We start from the raw sequence: 20,191 nt of genomic DNA on the forward strand, positions 1-20,191 counted from the left end.
TTTATTCTAAAGGGGTTTCACATTTGTTGGGGGGGGGGGGGGGTTATTTTTTTAACAATAATGAACCTATATACTTAGGGTTTCTGTTTTTCGGATTTTATGTAAATCGTTTTTTTCGGGCTTTCATTTTTGATATACTGTATGAAATTAGTGTTTTCGGTTACTTTTCAAAATGCGTTTTTTTTCTGTCAAAATATGTATAATAGTAACTTGACAGCACTTGCACACATAAGTTGTACCTTCTTTCCTTTGTTGTCTTCCACAAGGAAATCCCTATGGTCACGCGCACATTCTTCTGGGGTTTTTGTGTGTAAGCATTTTTGTACATTTCGCAACAATTCTATTTGAAGTCCTCTGTATCTTAACTGTAATACAGCTTTAAATTCCGCTAACAAGCCTCCATCCTGATTGTAATTTCATTTTAAATCTCGCAAGAGGAGTCTCCAGTAGAGATGTAGGAATGTGCTGTCACTCAGTAGTTGGGGCGGGTTTAAAGTATTCAAAACGAATCAATCATAGATACAAGTCAGGAAGGCGGGACATTGCCCAGCAGCACTGGGAAATGTGTTTATTATTATTTTTGTAGTAGGTTTTATTTTTTAATAGAAAAAGGGTAAAGTCAACATGAATTGATTAACCATTTCCACAGTTTTTCCGGTGCTTTCCAGTGTTAATTGGCTATCCACCGATTTCATTTTTTTTGTAACGGGGGTGTTTTATCGGGTTTTATCAGTTAAAACCGAAAATCAGAAGCCCTATGTACAGTATAATATAACACATTTGTATTCTTGTCTCATCACTCTAGGTGACTCATCTAGATCCATGTTAAAGGTATTATTCAATACTCGCCTGAGATAAAGTGAGTCTGCTGCCTGCACTCTTGTGGTTTTTTTCCGGGTTTCCAAACTGAAGCTCCTCCCAGCGAATCCTCCACAACATGCCAGCCAGCTCCTTCTCCAGTTTCAGCTTTCTGTTTTAATAAATAATTCAGATGTAAATGGGAGATGGTTCTTGGCAGGGAATAGCATAAAAAAGAGCATCACTAATGAATTGAGAGGCTTTTTTTCTAGTGTAGCATTTTCATAGGCAGTTGTTAATTGCCTAGGTGGCTAATTACGACAAAAAAAAACTGTTTAGTATGAACCAGGTGACAAAGAATTCATGTTTCGTTATCTGTTAAGAAGAATTCCCATCAAGCCCCAAGCTTTGGTCAGGATCCTGTTTAAAAAAACATTATTAATCCAACTTCACACAAACAAAGAAGCAAATCCAAGGCAGTCAAGGTATACTGAAAAATAGCTCACTCACAACCAGCAGCAGCTAGACACTTTACCCATAGCAGATTATCAAGTTTATTTCAAGTAGCATATTATTACAACTGCTTCTACTAGTTTCCTGGTTAGATGCACTGCAAGCAAGTGTTTTTCTGTGTCAAAATAACTGAGGAAATGGTAAGGTTTCAATATTATGAAAGAAAAAAGACAACTGATAATTTGAATACACTATTTACTGTACTGAAATTGTTATAAATATAGCTATGTCATGCACTGTTTGTTTTTTCAAGCCCATATTGATTAATTCATTCAAATATGCAGTTCATAAAACCATCAGTGGTTTTAGAGTGGATTAGAAGTGTATTCTCAATGTTTACCAAAAAAAAAAAGAATTATAACATGCTTTGTGAAGAGGGACCCTAATTGGCCCCTCTTCACAAGCCTGAATCACAGAACGCCATTTTGGGTATTTTCATCTTTCGACACAAAGATGTAACGCAAGGTACAAGAGGTGAAAAGCAAGCATTGCCAGTGCCAAGTCAAATGAATCAGGTGTATAGCAGTGTACTGTTCTACCATGAGAAAGCACTTTCCAATCCCAGCTTCTATGTATAAGCCCTTAAAAGATACTGTAAGTAGCAATGAAGAGTCCAGCCAATATCATCATTTGTGTGCTTTACTTTCATATAGAGCAAGCCGGAACCACAATGCAACCAGATTGTACTGCATGTCATGCTATGCATGATCGATTGGTGATTATAGCTGATCTTAGACCCAGCTGGCAATAATGGAATATAATCTTTTTTATGTAAAGCATCATCCCACTAGAGTATTCATGTGTTCTCCATTCCATTAGCCAACTGTAGCAGTTCACTAGAAAACATAAAAATACAAAACCATGCTTTGGAAGTAAGAAGGTAATTAAATATTAAGATCTGGGCCATGACTGCAATAATCTGAGGCTAAATTGGTATTTGGATCATGTTTTATGCACAGTTTCCCAGAATTTCCTCCCAAATTTAGGAATTCCTAAGAGCTAATGTGGCTAATGTGACTTTCTTTTAAAAAATATTTTACTAAATTCAGTTTTTTATTGTTGACTTCAACACAGACTCTTTTGAGCATTTTAATGGTAACCACAATATTGAGGCATAGGTGAAAAACAACTTTCAGTGACTTAATAGCATGTCAGTATTTAACTGGCCTGTTCATTAGTGGGTGTAAGCATTTTAATTTTAGTTTACCAAGACCATAGGCAGGAACAGCACCTCAGCACAAATACAACTTGATTTATAAACCAGTAAGATGATACAAGTCATCCCTGGCATCAGATTCAAGGCAGAATGGAAACACAGTGTGGAAATAAAATAGACTCCTGAGGGAAATCAAGGAAATGAAAGCTCTTTTATAGAATATATGGCAGGGATCTCCAGCCGTGGAACTGGAGAGCCCCAATCCTGCAGGCTTTCTAGATGTCTTTACATCATCAATGGCTAAAGATCTGGAACACCATTTCATCTCCACTAATTAAGACAATAATTGGTGCAATTAAGTAACTGAGAGCTTGTTGAAACGAAAACCAGAAGACACCTGATATATGGGAACCATTTTATTTATTTTTTAACTTAAATGAATATCTCTTGTTTCGAGTATATTAAATATACAATAACTAAAGCCAACCTGTACCGGTATGTGTCATAGCCATACATACATTCAGTTTCTGTCATGCAAAAGACTTCTGCAGGTGAATGCCTGGTAGCTCTATTAAGCATGTGCATGTCGATGCTTAAATAAACAGGGACCAAAAATGCTAAGTTTAGTTTTCTTTCTCTCAGCTTTGAGGTGGTATAAAACTGCATATACTGCAAGTTATAATGCACTGCTTATGCATTACAGTGCCATTATAGTTCCAGATTCACTTGGCAATATGTGTTCAAAATCCAATGAACAGCTTTGCGAGTAATGCTGTGGTGGGTCTAACTGGTTTGCCTAGGCTGGCTTGTTACTGATGACTTTTCAAGGGTTAACTCAATTATGACAGCACCAGTATGGCCAATATGCCGCAGATGTTGCTTTTTTGTCTGCCCTCTCAAATCACTTCCTCTGTCGACAATCAAGCCTGCTATGCTGGCAGCACTGCCATGGCCACAAATCACTGACAGATTTTTCTTTCTACTCCTTTTTTTGGCTAATATAAATCAATTAGCTAATATAAGTTTATATCACATTGTACAGTAAAATCTTTTTTTTTTCAATCAAACTCCACCAAAGTTCCCTTTTTATACAAACAGCATGGAGTTTTTTTTTGTTTTTTTTTATCTAATTTTCTTAATTGAGATAAATTCAGAGGGAGGAAATGTGGGTATTCCAAATGTGTCTTTTTCTCTGTATCATGCCAGAAATGTATGAAAACTCAATAGAGGACTGCTATCTCTAACTCAGCACATGATAAATAAAAAAAAGACATCAGTACCTTTATCCAAATCACAATGAATAATAATTAACAAACCCTGCACACCGAGTCTGTCCTTATCATATTGTATCCATTATGTTGCTGTCCTTTTTAATGTATGTAACGCACCTCCACCTCTCCTACCATATTATTCTCAGTGCAACGGCTAACAGACTTCTGAGGTAAAGCTACTGTATAACAACTCAAATAGAAAAAAAAATATTGATATAGTTTGTCTCAACTGTGTGTAAACCACAGTTTTCTGCTTGAGCCTTTATCAGTCTAATTAAGCATGCGATCTGTTGTTGTGAATGTCATAACTGCCTTGTAAGGTATGGAAACATGGTTTCAAATGTCTGCTAGTGCTGTGCTGTTTTGAATATCAATGGCCATTGGTTGTTGCTGCTTTCAAATAATAAAATAGAGCTTTTGAATTTTTTGAATTTTTTTTTTATAAATTTAGTCATTGCCAATTATTTTTTATTATTTTCTCCCCAATTTGAAATGCCCAATTATTTTTAGGCTCAGCTCACCGCTACCACCCCTGCGCTGACTCGGGAGGGGTGAAGATGAACACACGCTGTCAGCCGTGTGACGTCATCCGCCCGCTTCTTTACACTGCAGACTCACCGTGCAGCCGCCTCAGAGCTACAGCGTCAGAGGACAACGCAGCTCTGGGCAGCTTACAGGCAAGCCCGCAGGCGCCCTGCCAGACTACAGGGGTCGCTGGTACGCGGTTAGCCGAGGACACCCTGGCCGACCTAACCCTCCCTCCCCCCGGGCGACGCTCGGCCAATTGAGCGCCTCCCCCTGGCAGCTCTCGTCCACTGTCGGCTGTGGAATAGCCTGGATTCGAACTCGCGACATCCAGGCTATAGAGCGCATCCTGCACTCTAGCGAGTGCTTTTACTGGATGCGCCACTCGGGAGCCCCTAGCTTTTGAATATTTTAAGGTACGGACTGTCTCTTTGTGTTAAAGTATTTTTATATGCAGCTGGCACAAAATACCAGAAGCTTTTGTTTCTGTCCAGAACCTGTACTTGACATTCAACTTCAGCCAGTAAGGCCTGCTTAATATCATCAGCAATACAAAACTTTACAGCACCTGGGGGCACATGACGTTGTAATACAGTAAAAGCATGAGTTTCATTACATAGCAATATAGACAGAGAAGGAGATGTGATTCCTTATATCGGACTAAATAAACAAAAATTCATCACAAGCTTTCAAGACCTCAAAGGTCTCCTCTTCAGGTGAAAGATGGAAAGAAAGATTGATGTTTACAATGTCTATCATCTCTGGATTAATACGGCTACCATTTCATCTATCAATTACATACCAATGAAACACAACTGTTTTCTGTCTTACATCTACAGCTATAGCCAAAAGTTTTGCATCACATAGAATTTTAGGATTGAGACAAAAACGAAAAAAAAAACATTTATATATTTTATTTAACACCATGTAATAATAATAAAATAAAAAAAAACTACAAAATGATATACCAAAAGTCTACCAGAAGCCATAATAGTAGAAAAGTATTTCACTTTAGATTTCAAAATGTCACATTTTTAAATGTTTGTAATTTTGTCGTAAGTATATGGAAACCTGCAGTGTTGGGCACATTACTGAAAAAAAGTAACGAATTACTCATTTCTTCAGAAAAGACTAATACAGTGTCCTTACTTGTTACTTCATATAAAAAGCAGTGTGTTATATTACTCCTTACATATTACTTGTTATATTTGGCAGCAGTGTGGAGTAGTGGTTAGGGCTCTGGACTCTTGACTGGAGGGTTGTGGGTTCAATTCCAGGTGAGGGACACTGCTGCTGTACCCTTGAGCAAGGTACTTTACCTAGATTGCTCCAGTAAAAACCCAACTGTATAAATGGGTAATTGTATGGAAAAATAATGTGTAAAATAATGTGATATCTTGTAACAATTGCAAGTCGCCCTGGATAAGGGCGTCTGCTAAGAAATAAATAATAATAATATATTTATTTCTCTTATCTTGTCCACCAATACTGTTGTTGTGACTACTGTTTACTTTCTAACTATGTCTGGTAATTCTGAATGTGTCAAACAGGTTTTAAAAATGTTTGTAGTATAAATACATTTCATTTTTAGCATATAAACAAAATAGGCTGTGTGTTTCCTGACTTTCAATAATTTTGTATTATTAAGAGAAAATCATACAAATGTTAAAATTCAATAAAACCACAACTAGCAAATCAACAATCAACAAAAAAAAGTTTACAGAAAAACTAACTATATGCTGACAAAGCAGTAAACGTAAAAATAATGGGGTGATGCAATAAATGGGGCTACCACTAAGCAAGCAAGCAAACAAAGAAATAAATAAATGTGGTACATACAGTCAAGAACGAGACTCAATCTTGTCCTGATAAGCTTCAAAATCTGCGGTGATAGACGTGTTTCCTGAGTACGACGTTTTTGAAGAATATCATCAAAATTGGCATGTAGGGATACACATTTCTTTTTTTCCTAGTGCCTAGCCTTATTCAATGAAAAGGATCAGAAAGACTGATTAGTTTGCCCCACGGCTTATTGCTGTGAGACATCGAAATTAGAGCAATCTGGCGTGTCGGGGTTAAAAATGTAAGTGTACAACAGACACATTTGTTTGTTTTTTGCTGGAAGTAGCTGTAATATTATTACTCCCATTATAAAATCTAACACGTTATATTACCACGTTATTTACAAAAGTAATATTACAGTAAGTAATGTGTAGATTGTAAGATAAAAACAACCTTTAAATTGAAGAAAATCAGAAAAGCCAGGATAAGTAAAAGTGAAAAGCAGCACTGCTGTGGTTAACTTGACGGAGGTTTGTATAGGAAACTCTATTAAACTGATTCATAACAAAGCACAGATTTTTCTATTTAAAATAAGGCACTTATTTCAAAGGTATTGGCAGCACTTGAACAACACAGACTTTGCGTGTACGCTGCAAAACACTGTACCCTACACTGAGGCTTTTGTTTCTTAGGTCCCATATGTGAATACCTTTAACGGACTAACCCCCCATTTAATTGCAAACCTCTGTTTCTTTTTAAACATCAACCAATATCAACTGCGGGCCAGGTTTCAAAGCCAATCTTTTATTAATAAACCATTCAAAGAATGTGAAACATTATAGTGGGGTTAAAGGAAAATAGGAAATAAATCATAAAGAGGAGATTACAAAACCAACCAAGCGGGGAGGTAAAATCTACATAAAAGAGTAATGCATTCTGGGATTATCTCAATCATAAAACAAACTCTTGTTATTAAAACTGACGTTTCCCACAAACATGGTCAATTTTACACTAACATTAACGGCCTGTGGTAAACTGGCATTGCTGTCAAGGCTGGCTAGCGGCAGGAATAACAGACGGAGGCGGAAGACTGCAATTCAGCGCTTCTCGCATACTTTTATTAACAAAAGACAAATCAAAATACTAATCAAAAACACACTCAAAATATATCAAACTTTATTTACAACAAATTACATACACAGTATTTAAACGTGCAGAGCCTCAGCCCTGACAAAGAGGCTAACTAACTGTCAAGTGTTTTGCGATTGAGCTAATTTTGCACTGCTTAGTTTTTCAGTAATATTTTGAAAATCATTTTTTTAACACAGAGCAATCACTTGCTCATCTGGCTCCATTGCTCCCATGCTTAGGGTTGCCACCTGGCCCCATAATTCCGGAACACCGCGAGACTGAACAGGATTTTGAAGTTGCCTTTAAACTGAAGGAAATTAACACGCGAATTGAGCGCTAAACCTTTGCTAAATTGATTCTGTTGATTAATTATCTCGAGGCAGCATGACAATACAATAATAGCTTTTAACAAATTAAATAAATAAATAAGTACCATCATCAATATTTATTTATTTTATTAATAGTTTTAAATATATATTTTAAAGTTTCTTTACAGTTTCTAATAGTATATCACCTTCTCCCGCTCAAATCATTAATACTGACCAGCTGTTCACTATTCCTGACAGCCGACAGCGTGAACACCTGATCAGTGTTATTAATTGGAGAGTCAGTGTAAATTAGCGCTATAAATTACAAATTAACATGATATAAATAGCAACTTTTAAATATTGAGAACTGAAATACTAATTTTACAAAATAAAAAAGTATCTTGAATAATCCAACACACATGTTTATTCAAGATGCTTTTTTATTTTGTAAGATTTGTATTATCACAATGATTCGGATAATTAAGAATGCATGTTCTAATAACAATTAACCAAGTGTTTAGTGCTCATTTCACGTGTTTATTTCTTTCAGTTTAAGGGCAATTATGGGGCCAGGTGGCAACCCTACCCATGCACCTCATTACTGTTTCTCAGTGCACATGTTGCTAAGGTCCCATTTTCAATCCGAAAAGAGGAGCATAAGTCCATTTAGCTCCATTGTTTTACACAGTTCAAATTAAGAGCAAGCTATAAAACAGAGTGTTATCAATGTCAATCATTTTGGACTCCACGATGGACAGTTTTATATTCAACTGATAATTTCACCATTTCCAAAATTAGCTACTAAAGGACGATAGAGGGAGCTGGGATGTTTTGTTAAATCTTGGAAACTTTTTAAAAAGTATTTAAAAAATAGCCTGATACCGAGTGGCGCATCCAGTAAAGGCGCTCCACGTGGAGTGCAGGATGTGCTCTATAGTCTGGACATCGCGAGTTCGAGTCCAGGCTATTCCTTTGCCGACCGAGGACGGGAGCTTCCAGGGGACAGCGCTCAATTGACCGAGTGCCGCCCGGGGGGAGGGAGGATTAGGTCGGCCAGGGTGTCCTCGGCTCACCGCGCACCAGCAACCCCTGTAGTCTGGCCAGGCGCCTGCGGGCTTGCCTGTAAGCTGCCCGAGAGCTGCGTTGTCCTCCAACGCTGTAGCTCTTGGGTGGCTGCATGGTGAGTCCGCAGTGTGAAGAAAAGCGGTCGGCTGACAGCACACGCTTCGGAGGACAGCATGTGTTCGTCTTCGCCCTCCCGAGTCAGCGCAGGGGTGCTGAGCATAATAAAACAATTGGCCATTCCAAATTAGGAGAAAATTATAAAAAATAATTGGCAACGATTAAATTAATTAAAAAAAAAAAAAAAAAAAATAGCCTGATATACACTGCTGAGCAAAAATCTTAGACATGTTACATTTTTCTACTCTGATGCATTATGAGCATCAACAATTTACTCAAAACCTCCACTAGTGTTTTCTACTATTATAACAACCTTGACTTGCATAAAGAAGGAAAAACTGACAACGAACTGGCAGAAGGCACAGGTGTCGTTGACCATCCATCAACAGTCCAAAGCACCTTTGACCATTGTTCCATAGTCCAATTTCTGTGCATATTTTAGCCTTTTCCTAACAAAGGTATTCTTACTGCAACACATTCTTTAATCCTGGTACTTTGTACTGTTGATTTGATGGACAACAGACACCTGTGCCTTCTGCCAGTTCTGTTGTCAATTCAATGCTTGTCTTCTTTCTATTCCTTAAGGATATTATCTTCGAGTATTGCTCATCCTTGTTAGACAGCTTTTTGGGTCTTCAAGTCCTGGGTTTGTCAATTACAGATGATGTTTCTCTGTACTTGTTGATTATGCTTCGGATACCACACCTTGAAAATCAAGTGATGCAAGCTATTTCACTCAATGTTTTTCCTTCTTTATGCAAGGCAAAGTTGTTATAATAGTAGAAAACATTAGTGGAGGCTTTGAGTAAATTGCTGAGGCTCATAATGCATCAGAGTAGAAAAATGCAACATGTCTAAGACCTTTGCACAGCAGTGTACAGCATGTAGCTTACAGTTTAATTTACACCGGTACTTTTTAAAATTATACAATCATTACGAGAGACAGGGGCATATTAACATCCACAAAATGGAGCAGAGCTAAATCTTTTAAAGTCAGACTGTAAATGTATTTGTGTCTACTTATTAATACTACAGTTTATCACTCTGTGCACTCTACTTAATCAGAAAGCAGACCATGTTTGCCTAAAGGTAATAACTTGCCACTATGTTTACTGTATTTCATTCTGTGATTCAAATACTCATGGTTTGGCTAGCAGTATAGAGGCTTGTACATATTTAATCCTAATCATATATATATATATATATATATATATATATATATATATATATATATATATATATATATATATATATATATATATATATAGTGATATACACAGGCGTTAATTTGTGCTGGATTGGACAAACTGGGATCCGTTACCTTTCTATCTGACAGGTGAGAATTAAACAGTTTGAAAATGATGAACCATATTTAAAAAAAAAAAAAAGAGTGCCCTTTGCTTTGAGTGGTGCGTGTGGGTGGTGCCGTCAGACCAGGAAATGAAACAATAACAATGGTTGTACGGGTAGTATATTTTAGATATAGCATTGTTTCTATATTAATTAGACTCACGTCTCACCTCTGACACTCTCTCCTGGAGCGCAGGAAGCTGCAGGTTTTTATACATGTGACCATCTCCCGATTGTCAACAATTAATCAATGAATTAACTCGGGAGATGGTCACCTTCTGCACAAGGTTTTTAAATAAATAAACAAAACACAAACGCAGGGCTTTTCGACGTCATCTTAAATAATAAATAATCATGTCGAACGGCTTTAGTCCGTCTGCACATAAGCACAATATAATAATAATATTATTATTATTATTTATTTCTTAGCAGACACCCTTATCCAGGGCGACTTACAATTCTTACAAGATATCACATTATTTTACATACAATCACATTATTTTTTACATACAATTATCCATTTATACAGTTGGGTTTTTACTGGAGCAATCTAGGTAAAGTACCTTGCTCAAGGGTACAGCAGCAGTGTCCCCCACCAGGGATTGAACCCATGACCCTCCGGTCAAGAATCCAGAGCCTTAACCACTACTCCATACTGCTGCTATAATAATAATAATAATAATAATAATAATAATAATAATAATAATAATAATAATAATAATAATAATAATAACAAATGAATACCTACATACATAATAAAATACACACAAGGGGTGGGCACCCGTCACAAAGTGAAACAGGGCTTGATTTCAAACCACATGACATGAAGCTGTTCTCTGATTGTTCAGTTGTGTAGTTGTCATGTGACGAATTCACAAAAATAGTACCAGGTTCTATTTTTTTTCATCGCTCGCGTTGGAATTTGAGTTGCGGCGACGTCGCTTGTCGTATCGTCTTTGGTATGAAGGGCGCTATTGAAAAGCATAAGTTTTATTGATTTTCTCGCGTGGCTTTGTCTGGTGTGTAAGGGCCTTTAAAGCCCATTTTTATCCTCCATACATCTTGACAGATAATCAGTGTGAAAGCTCAGGCCTTTACTAAGCTGACAAGTGATGCCTGTGATAACCCTCAGAAAATTGCAATTATACGATATGCATCGCCAGCTCCCCAGCAATGTTCATGCTTAACTGCGTAGAGCTGAAAAACTTTTACTAGAAAATAGTTTGTGAAATTGTGAAGAGAATAGATCAGAGAGGTTATAAACTGATTTTGAACTTGACACTGCCTCCTTAGAGTAATCTTTGAAGATGTGCTGATGAGTGCTCAGGGGGTCTGCCAGGCACAGTTGAGTGTGATGCTCCCACGCAGTGTATAGGCTAACACATCCGCATACAGCTTGCAACTCTCACACAAACAGATTGTCTTCCACGCATAATAAACTGTGCAGTATTCTGTTATGAGTGGTTTGTTTATGCATGTGCTAATAAAGGACAAGCTACACATTCCACTGGGGAAACCTTAATGCCCATTTCATTCTGAACCATGTGTCAGTTGAATACCCTGAAATTATTTATTTTTTCCCTTCTATTACCTGTTTATTCCTTTCATTTCTTGCCCAAGTGTTTAACTATAACAATAAAAAGATGAATACAAGTTGTATTAATACAGAAGGGCAATACCTGCTAAAAATGTACTTTGTTGTGACCTAAAAAACAGAACTCCATTACCAGTAGCCTGATACTCATAAATGATAAAGCTTATAATTTTAGGTAAAATAGGTTTTCCCATATATACATCACCTAATTATAGAGCATTTAATAAAATATATTCAAATATAAAAACACCCAAGCAACAACACCCTCAGCAATAATATACCCAGCAGTGTCACATTGCTACGAACATACATTATAAGACCATGGTGTTAATTCCCATGACTTACAGTCTGCACGATACATATGTAGTTGTTTTAATATACACATGCAACCTCTCTCTCTCTCTCTCTCTCTCTCTCTCTCTCTCTCTCTCTCTCTCTCTCTCATATAATTAAGAACATACCTGTATATCAAAAAGCTGGATATTCCAAAAATTGTTAGGGCAAGGCCGGCTCCCAAAGCCACAATTTGAAACACTGAAATATTATCTAGAGGAAAAGAAAATAATTTTTAAGTATTGTCGGCTGACACACAAACTTTTCTTTTTTTTTTCATTTAGTCGTCACCAATTTTAGACCCTGTTTTTTTCTCCCCAATTGTGTATACCCAATTATTATCTGTATCCTTGGCTCACTGCTCGCAACCCCCCCCCCCCCCCCCCCCCCACCACTGACTCTGGAAACTGCAGCTGGAACACGCGTCCTCCGAAACGTGCTCCTGCCAATCCGTCATTTTTCACACTGCGGGTCCACACCGAGGCCACCAGACCTATAGTGCCGGAGGACAACACAGATCTGGCGGCTCCACTGCAGAACCACAGGTGCCCTATCGGCCACCGGGGTCGCTGATGCGCAGTGAACCGTGGATTCCCCTGCAGAACTAAGCCCTCCCTACCAGGAAATGTCTGTATTTTACTGTTTTATTCTTGTTTTCTTATTTAGTACCTTAAATAATCAGCTTTCTTACCGTCCTTTCATTCTTTGGTGGTTGCACAGTCAGGTTAAAAAGATATTACTCACATGCTTACTGTGTAGGATTTGTTCTGATGCTCACATTGCTACACTACATTTGCAATGAAAAGAAAAACAAAGTGCCATACAAACCTTCTTTGCAGGAGGGGTCATCTGTGTCAAATACGCAAGGAGGGTTATCCAGTGGAGGGTACCCTTTTGGCCACTGGATTCTTTCGTTCAATGCCCAGATAATTTGTTTATTTGTTCCATTAAAATGAGCAACTATCTGCATTGAAATAAAAAGGAACTGCTGTAGAACACTCTCTTTAATGAAATGAAAGAATCGATTCCATACAATTCAAATCCAGAGAACACTGGTACCGGTACTATTCCATTCAATGTGCACAGGCACAAAGTGTGAGGGGAGCATTCTACCATAATATTCCAAATATAACACACAATGGTTTTATTTATTTATTTATTTTCTCTTCACAAGTTGAGTGAACATTATATATGAACTGCACATTCTATAGGGTTATACACAAGCTGTGCAGATTATACATGGTGTGGCTATTATACATGAGGTGCATGTTATACAAAACATGTAACCCAAAGCATTATTCCTCATATGTAAACAGAATATATGCTTACTTTATGAGAAAGTATGACATTTATATGAATGTATACTTTTTTGAAAGATATATTTAATAGCAAGTAACCCTTGTATACATTTATTAAAACAAATACTTTAATATGTTATCATGTGAGGCAAAATGCATATGACATACAGTATAATGTTGGCAATAACCCTTAAATAAAACTCACCCTGTACTCTCCGGTCTTGTGATCTGCCATTGCCCACAGATTGAAATCAGTCTCTCTGTCATTGTTGTTGTCTGTGGTCACTAGACCTGTGACACCTGTAAGAAAATTAGACAAAAAGAATCACATTTAAATGTGTGTCTATTTGTGAGGTATGTTTTTCATTAAGAATGACAGACAACAAATTGAACTTATTTTTCAAATTATTCTGTAGTCAGACAGATAGATAGATTACACTTACAATTAGCACTTCGTCTTGGACTACAGTACAGCACCTTAACTATGGTACGATTAGTTAGTCTAAGATCAGTGCCACCAGGCATACTCTGTATCTGTAAATCACAATCCTGTAGGAATGGGGCTCATAAACAACACTTACATTTTATGTTTCCCCCATAATTGTATAGAACTCATATATCAACAACAATCTGTGTTTTATTTTTTACAATATGCTTCCTTAACCAACATACCCTTTTTTAACTTAAAAACATTAAGTGGTCCATTTTCAAATCAAAGCTGCATTTAACTCAGCCCAAGAATCACCACAAAGGTTCTTTCAAAGAATTTCTTTCACTGGGATCTTTGGCCTGGCACGTTCCCCATATATTTCTATGTTGTTGATCACAGCAGAAGTGTAAACACACAGAGTGTTTGAAATTGATGTCAGGCTGCTATGCTCACTTCAATAAACCAGTGCTCACCTACACTTCTGCGGGGACTGAAGATTAAAAATAGATGTCTCTGCTTATATCACTGAGGGCTGAAAAGAAAACATAATGCTCACTGAGTGATTTGGCTTCAATATCAATATCACATACCTGCACACCCACACAGCCCTACACAGCCCACACCAGAGACTTCAGACTAGCAGGGAGGAGCATGGTCTACTGTGCAGCTAGTAAGCAGCGTCCTCACTTGTGGTTCTTTTAATCCCTCCAGCCCAGATCTTGTTCTAGCCATGTCCATAATTATTGAACTAAGCAATCCACAGCCTTGTTCTAACCAGGTCTATGTTTAATGGGCCTTGGTGTTCAATTGAATACTTTAGGATCTGGATGGAACTGGGTAATGGTTTGGAATGGTCTGAAAGCCACACAAGAGCACCACAGTGTATCTGGGCTAGCATTTCCAACCATGTCCTTTATTATTAAACTGAAGTAACCCCATGACCACTATGAAACCCAGATTAGAACCAAGACCAGAGTGGCCTACCCCTGCCCTATACAAACTGTCTAGTGTACGATTTCCATTACATGAGAGTAGATGTTAAAACTTCATGCTGATTTGAACTCGGCTCTCGCCAAGATATGCACCAACTAAGACGCAGATTTACAGTAAACTAATGTGATCCATGTGCGTCTCCATCCATTTGAGTTTCCTTCCATATGATGATATAGACATCCTTCTACCTGGTGTTGATGGCTGAAGTGTAATGCTGGCTCCAGGGATCAGCTTATTTTGTCTCCCTAGCGCATCAGTACACACAACGGCTGTGATGCTGGCTCCGGGGATCAACCACAGTGCGGTCTCCCCAGCGCATCAGCATGACAACCGTCTGCATTGAGCTAAGTAGGGTACATCTCTGGGGTCTTCAAGTGGGCACCTTCCATCCTCAGTGTTTCATCGACTAGCCCACGACACCTCAAGAGGGCTCAACGGTGATTCTCCCGTCCCAGCATCACCCCCCTCCGTCCCCCACTCAACTCAGCCCAGCTTACTTACCCGTACATCAGCGTTTCTTTCTTTCTATTGTGCTTGAGATCCCCAACCAGAATCTTTCCGTCTCAACCACAGCCAGTTGCTGCTCATCTGTGCTGCTTCAGATAAGTTCTTCTCTGTGCGACGCAACTCTTGGCCACTGAATCCGACGTCTCTGAGAAACCGGGTTGTAGAGTGTGCTGCAAATCCTCGACAACCCACCTCCACTGGGTAAACCCGGACTCTCCATCCTCGCTGTTCCGCTTCAGCGGCTAGTTGAGTATACCGCAGTTTCTTCCTCTCATACGCCTCATCTACAGCTTCCTCCCATGGCACATGTTAACTCTACCAGGTGAACAAGGCGTGCCGATCCAGACCACCAGGCTGCCTTGTGCCATGTAGGAGGAGCTGAACTGAGACCAAGACCCCCTCTTCTATGCTGAACTTGCCCCATGATATCACCGATTCGAAGGGAAGACTTTGCATCTTCCACGGCTTTCTTTGCTGCCCACTTCCAGTTTTCAACACAGGTGCTGCCTCCCTTACACATTTGTCTCGTGACTCTACTAATGTCATTTCCAGTCAGACCTTGGCGCACTTAAACTCCTCGGTTAGAGCGGAGACTGGTAGCTGCAGTATTCCTTTACCATAATGTCCCACTCTGCTGAGGCACCATGGAACTCCCAACCATTTCCTGATGTATAAACTGATTAAAGCTTCCTGCTTCTCTACTGTTGTCAAAGAAACCTTGTACACAGTCAGTGGCCACAGCAGCCTTGGCAGTGGACCAAACTGAAAGCACCAGTGTTTTAGTTTGCCTGGTAAAGCGCTGCTGTCTATGCTCTTCAACCCTTCCACTGCTTGTTGTCTAACTTCTCCCACGCAAACTGTGTCCTTGAGATCCCCGTCGTACCATCTCCCAAGACTTTTCACTGGCTTCTCAGACACTGTTGGTATTGCCTCACCATTAATGTAGAACATTTTATCTGCTACTTTACATTTAATTATAGAAATGCTCCTTGCTTTAGTGGGCTTGAATTGCATTTGTGCCCATTCAATGTTATTGGTTAATTTGCACAATAACCAATTAGTGCAGGCTACTGTTGTAGTCATGGTTGTCATGTCATCCATGTATGCTCGAATTGGTGGTAGTTGCATTCCAGAAGCCAAGCGCTCTCCTCCCACTACCCATTTTGATGCCCTAATGATTACTTCCATTGCCATGGTAAAAGCCAGTGGAGAAATGGTGCATCCTGCCATTATTCCAACTTCTAGCCATTGCCATGTAGTGCTGAATTCTGAAGTTGAAAAACTAAATTGCAAATCTCCAAAGTATGCTTTCACTAAATTTGTTATTGTCATCGGTACGCTGAAAAAATCAAATGCTGCCCAAAGAAGTTCATGTGGCACTGAACCATATGCATTAGCCAAATCCAGGAATGTCACATGGAGCTCCTTCCTCTCCTGTTTAGCTGATTGAATTTGTTGCCAGATCGCATTGATGTGTTCTAAGCATCCTGGGAAAACTGGAATGCCCGCTTTTTGTACTGAAGTGTCAATGAAGCAGTTCTTTAATAGGTAAGTTGACAATCTCTGAGCAATAATGTTTAATAGGGACATAGGGCAAAACTGACTGATGCTTGTAGAATCTTTTTCTTTAGGTATAAAGACTCCACCTGCTCAGCGCCATGCTCTTGGTACAACCTGTTTTTCTCATACCACTTTCATCAATTTCCACAGGATTCGTAGTACTCCTGAAGCACTCTGTACGGAACTCCATTAGGCCCTGGAGATGATGAAGCCCTTGGTTTTTTCACAGCTTGCTCTACTTTTTTCCAAAACAGACTGATTCATATGCTAACAAATACCATGGGTTTAGCTAAAATTGAGAAATAGCAGGGAGGAAATTGGCTCCCACCCACACACTAATGCGGTTCTATCTTCAACACACTGTTTAAAATATTTATGAATTTTCAACCTGGACTACATTTTTCCATTTGTATTTAAACCTCCCATTAGAAAATATTGCACAGCAAACACTTTTGTATCATAAACTGTACATTTCCAAAATCCAATTCCATTATCTTTTATTGACTACGAGATCAGCGTCTTTTAACATGTACTGTAACTCATTACAGGCTGTAAAAAACCCCGGGAGATACAGCTGCAGGAAACACATACTCAGAAAGCTGATGTAGTGGCCCAGCACACAAACCACTGCAATCATACTTTATGTTATAGGTGCTGAGTTCTAGCATATTAGAAACACATTTCTGTGAGAAATATTGCTGGGAGTTACTTTTTGTTAAGGGGTGGTGACCCCTACTCATGTCTGCCAAGGACTTGCTGGTTTACTAATTTCATTTTTGGCAAGAGCAGATGATGTCAAACAAGAGTATTGTCCAACCGTTGTAGTTTTGGCTGCAAAGCAAATAGAAGGCACTTTTTTACACAGAGAATTGTAAGGGTCTGGAATCAACTCCCCAGTAATGTTGTTGAAGCTGACACCCTGGGATCCTTCAAGAAGCTGCTTGATGAGATTCTGGGATCAATAAGCTACTAACAATGGGCAGCGGTGTGGAGTAGTGGTTAGGGCTCTGGACTCTTGACCAGAGGGTTGTGGGTTCAATCCCAGGTGGGGGACACTGCTGCTGTACCCTTGAGCAAGGTACTTTACCTAGATTGCTCCAGTAAAAAACCCAACTGTATAAATGGGTAATTGTATGTAAAAATAATGTGATATCTTGTAACAATTGTAAGTCGCCCTGGATAAGGGCGTCTGCTAAGAAGTAAATAATAATAATAATAATAATAATAATAACAACCAAACGAGCAAGATGGGCTGAATGGCTTCCTCTCGTTTGTAAACTTTCTTATGCTTTTATGTTCTTATTTACAGATTCAAGAAAAGTACTGAAGAAAACCTACAGTTTTTTGCTATCATACAGGCTTTACAGTACAGTAAATTCAGTTTAATCAATTAGAACAGCTGTGTATATTACATATCAACATACATGTAACACGTACAGTATTAGGGCAGCAGTGTGGAGTAGTGGTTAGGGCTCTGGACTCTTGACCGGAGGGTTGTGGGTTCAATCCCCAGTGGGGGACACTGCTGTTGTACCCTTGAGCAAGGTACTTTACCTAGATTGCTCCAGTAAAAAAAAAAAAACTGTATAAATGGGTAATTGTATGTAAAAATATCTTGTAACAATTGTAAGTCGCCCTGGATAAGGGCGTCTGCTAAGAAATAAATAATAATAATATGTATATGGATGAATATCAGGTTAAAACCACTGTAAAATTAGAACTTACCCCAGAACTTCTGGTTTCGCATTCTCTGTGTAATCTGTATGCCGTCCTTCTGGGAACCCCCTTCTGCTAAAGTCTCGTTAAGAGCCTTAGCATACAGCATGACTCCATCATAGAAACAGCCTGCTATAAAATCCACCTGTAATGAAACACAAGAAGTAAAATGCTCATATAAAACCCTTGACTCCCTTTAGCTTGTAATAATGAACTACTTTCTTACATGAAAGGAATAGTACGCACTGTAGATGGGGTGGAGGTAGTTTATTATAGGTATAGGAATGGGACAGTATTGTTTGGTTTGCTATGAGTTAATAACCTTAATCTCTAGGTTGGAGTCAGTGGTTGGAAATTCTGGCCTGTGATTGGTTAAAACCTCTACATAGGAGGAAAAGTAGATTAAACTATTGCCACCAGGCAATAGTCTCCATCTGTCATGTGACTGGTTCACATCACTGTCAGTCCCGCCACTTTTTTAAAGGAAGGCCCTCCACCTCCACTCCAACAACAAGATAAAATGGCTGAATGACAAAACTGCTGAACGGCAATTCAATGACTTAACAGAAAATTAATTACAAAATATACTACAAAAGAAATAAAAAAACTTGCAGTCTGAACTTCAAAAACTTTGAGTTTGCCTGCGCGTATGGAGGAGTGAGACTTTTTGACTTTTAACTTTTTGAGAGAGAGCTAATAAAGAGAGTATTTTTAACCACTATTAAACCCAGCCCTGGTGTTCTGCCTTTTCTGCACCGCCGCTGGAAACCCAGCACACAGTCGCTACATTGTTGTCAGAAGTGGAGTCGAGGCAGATACCCCGGCATGCACTTGGAAGCTGGCAGGGGACAGTGTAGAAATGCAAAATTAGATTGGCCCAGCATCGATGTTGAAGCTTTGGACGAAACTAGACTCGCCCATATTAATGGCATGGGTGAACCAGATTTGCCCAGCATTGATTTTGAAGCGTTGGGCGAAACTAGAATGGCCCAGGCTAACCCTGATTTTCAGTGAAAGCTGTTGAAAAAACGTGTTTCGCCCAGTCGTCTTTTTCAAGTTCTGGGCTAATCTAGATTCAGCGAGTGCCAAAAAAAAAAGTGGTAACTTCAGCATTTGTCCAGAAGCCCTTGGCGAAATTATATTGGCCCTGGCAAAACTAGACAGAAGGGCAGCAGTGTGGAGTAGTGGTTAGGGCTCTGGACTCTTGACCGGAGGGTTGTGGGTTCAATCCCCAGTGGGGGACACTGCTGTTGTACCCTTGAGCAAGGTACTTTACCTAGATTGCTCCAGTAAAAACCCAACTGTTAAATGGGTAATTGTATGTAAAATAATGTGATATCTGTATAATGTGAAATAATGTATAATGTGATATCTTGTAACAATTGTAAGTCGCCCTGGATAAGGGCGTCTGCTAAGAAATAAATAATAATAATAATAATAGACTCGCCAGACCACCGGGTTTTGCCCTTAACATATACACTATTCACACCATCTAACGATTGTGAATAAAGTGAATGGCAATCACGTGGTTTCAACAACTGCTGAACTGTTTTTTATTTAGTGGTGTAAATAGGGTATTAGGGCTATTAGAATTTAGAATTGTATTCCAGTACCCATGCCCATCCTTTCACAATCTACCTTTTGTAGGAGGTGGTGGGGTAGTTACAGGGTAGTAATTTAGCTCTTGTTGTAAAGGGACTGGATGAGTTATGCTATATTAGTTTTTAGAGCATCTTTTGCAGAT

General features: G+C 38.9%; 1 protein-coding gene across 2 annotated transcripts in view; it reads right to left on the reverse strand.

Annotated features, from left to right (window-relative positions):
- The window catches only part of LOC117409059 (atrial natriuretic peptide receptor 2-like), a 63,431-nt gene that overhangs the window by 28,220 nt on the left and 15,020 nt on the right, over window positions 1-20,191 (reverse strand). For both annotated transcript variants that reach the window (XM_034924578.2, XM_059021192.1), the window contains exons 4-8: window positions 18,457-18,592; window positions 13,447-13,541; window positions 12,772-12,907; window positions 12,072-12,156; window positions 850-970 (exon numbers count right to left, since the gene is read on the reverse strand). In XM_034924578.2, coding sequence (XP_034780469.2) covers window positions 850-970; window positions 12,072-12,156; window positions 12,772-12,907; window positions 13,447-13,541; window positions 18,457-18,592 — 573 coding nt within the window. The remainder of the gene's footprint in view (window positions 1-849; window positions 971-12,071; window positions 12,157-12,771; window positions 12,908-13,446; window positions 13,542-18,456; window positions 18,593-20,191) is intronic.

The sequence above is a fragment of the Acipenser ruthenus genome, chromosome 1, assembly GCF_902713425.1.
Source record: "Acipenser ruthenus chromosome 1, fAciRut3.2 maternal haplotype, whole genome shotgun sequence".
Classification (NCBI taxonomy): Eukaryota; Metazoa; Chordata; class Actinopteri; order Acipenseriformes; family Acipenseridae; genus Acipenser; species Acipenser ruthenus.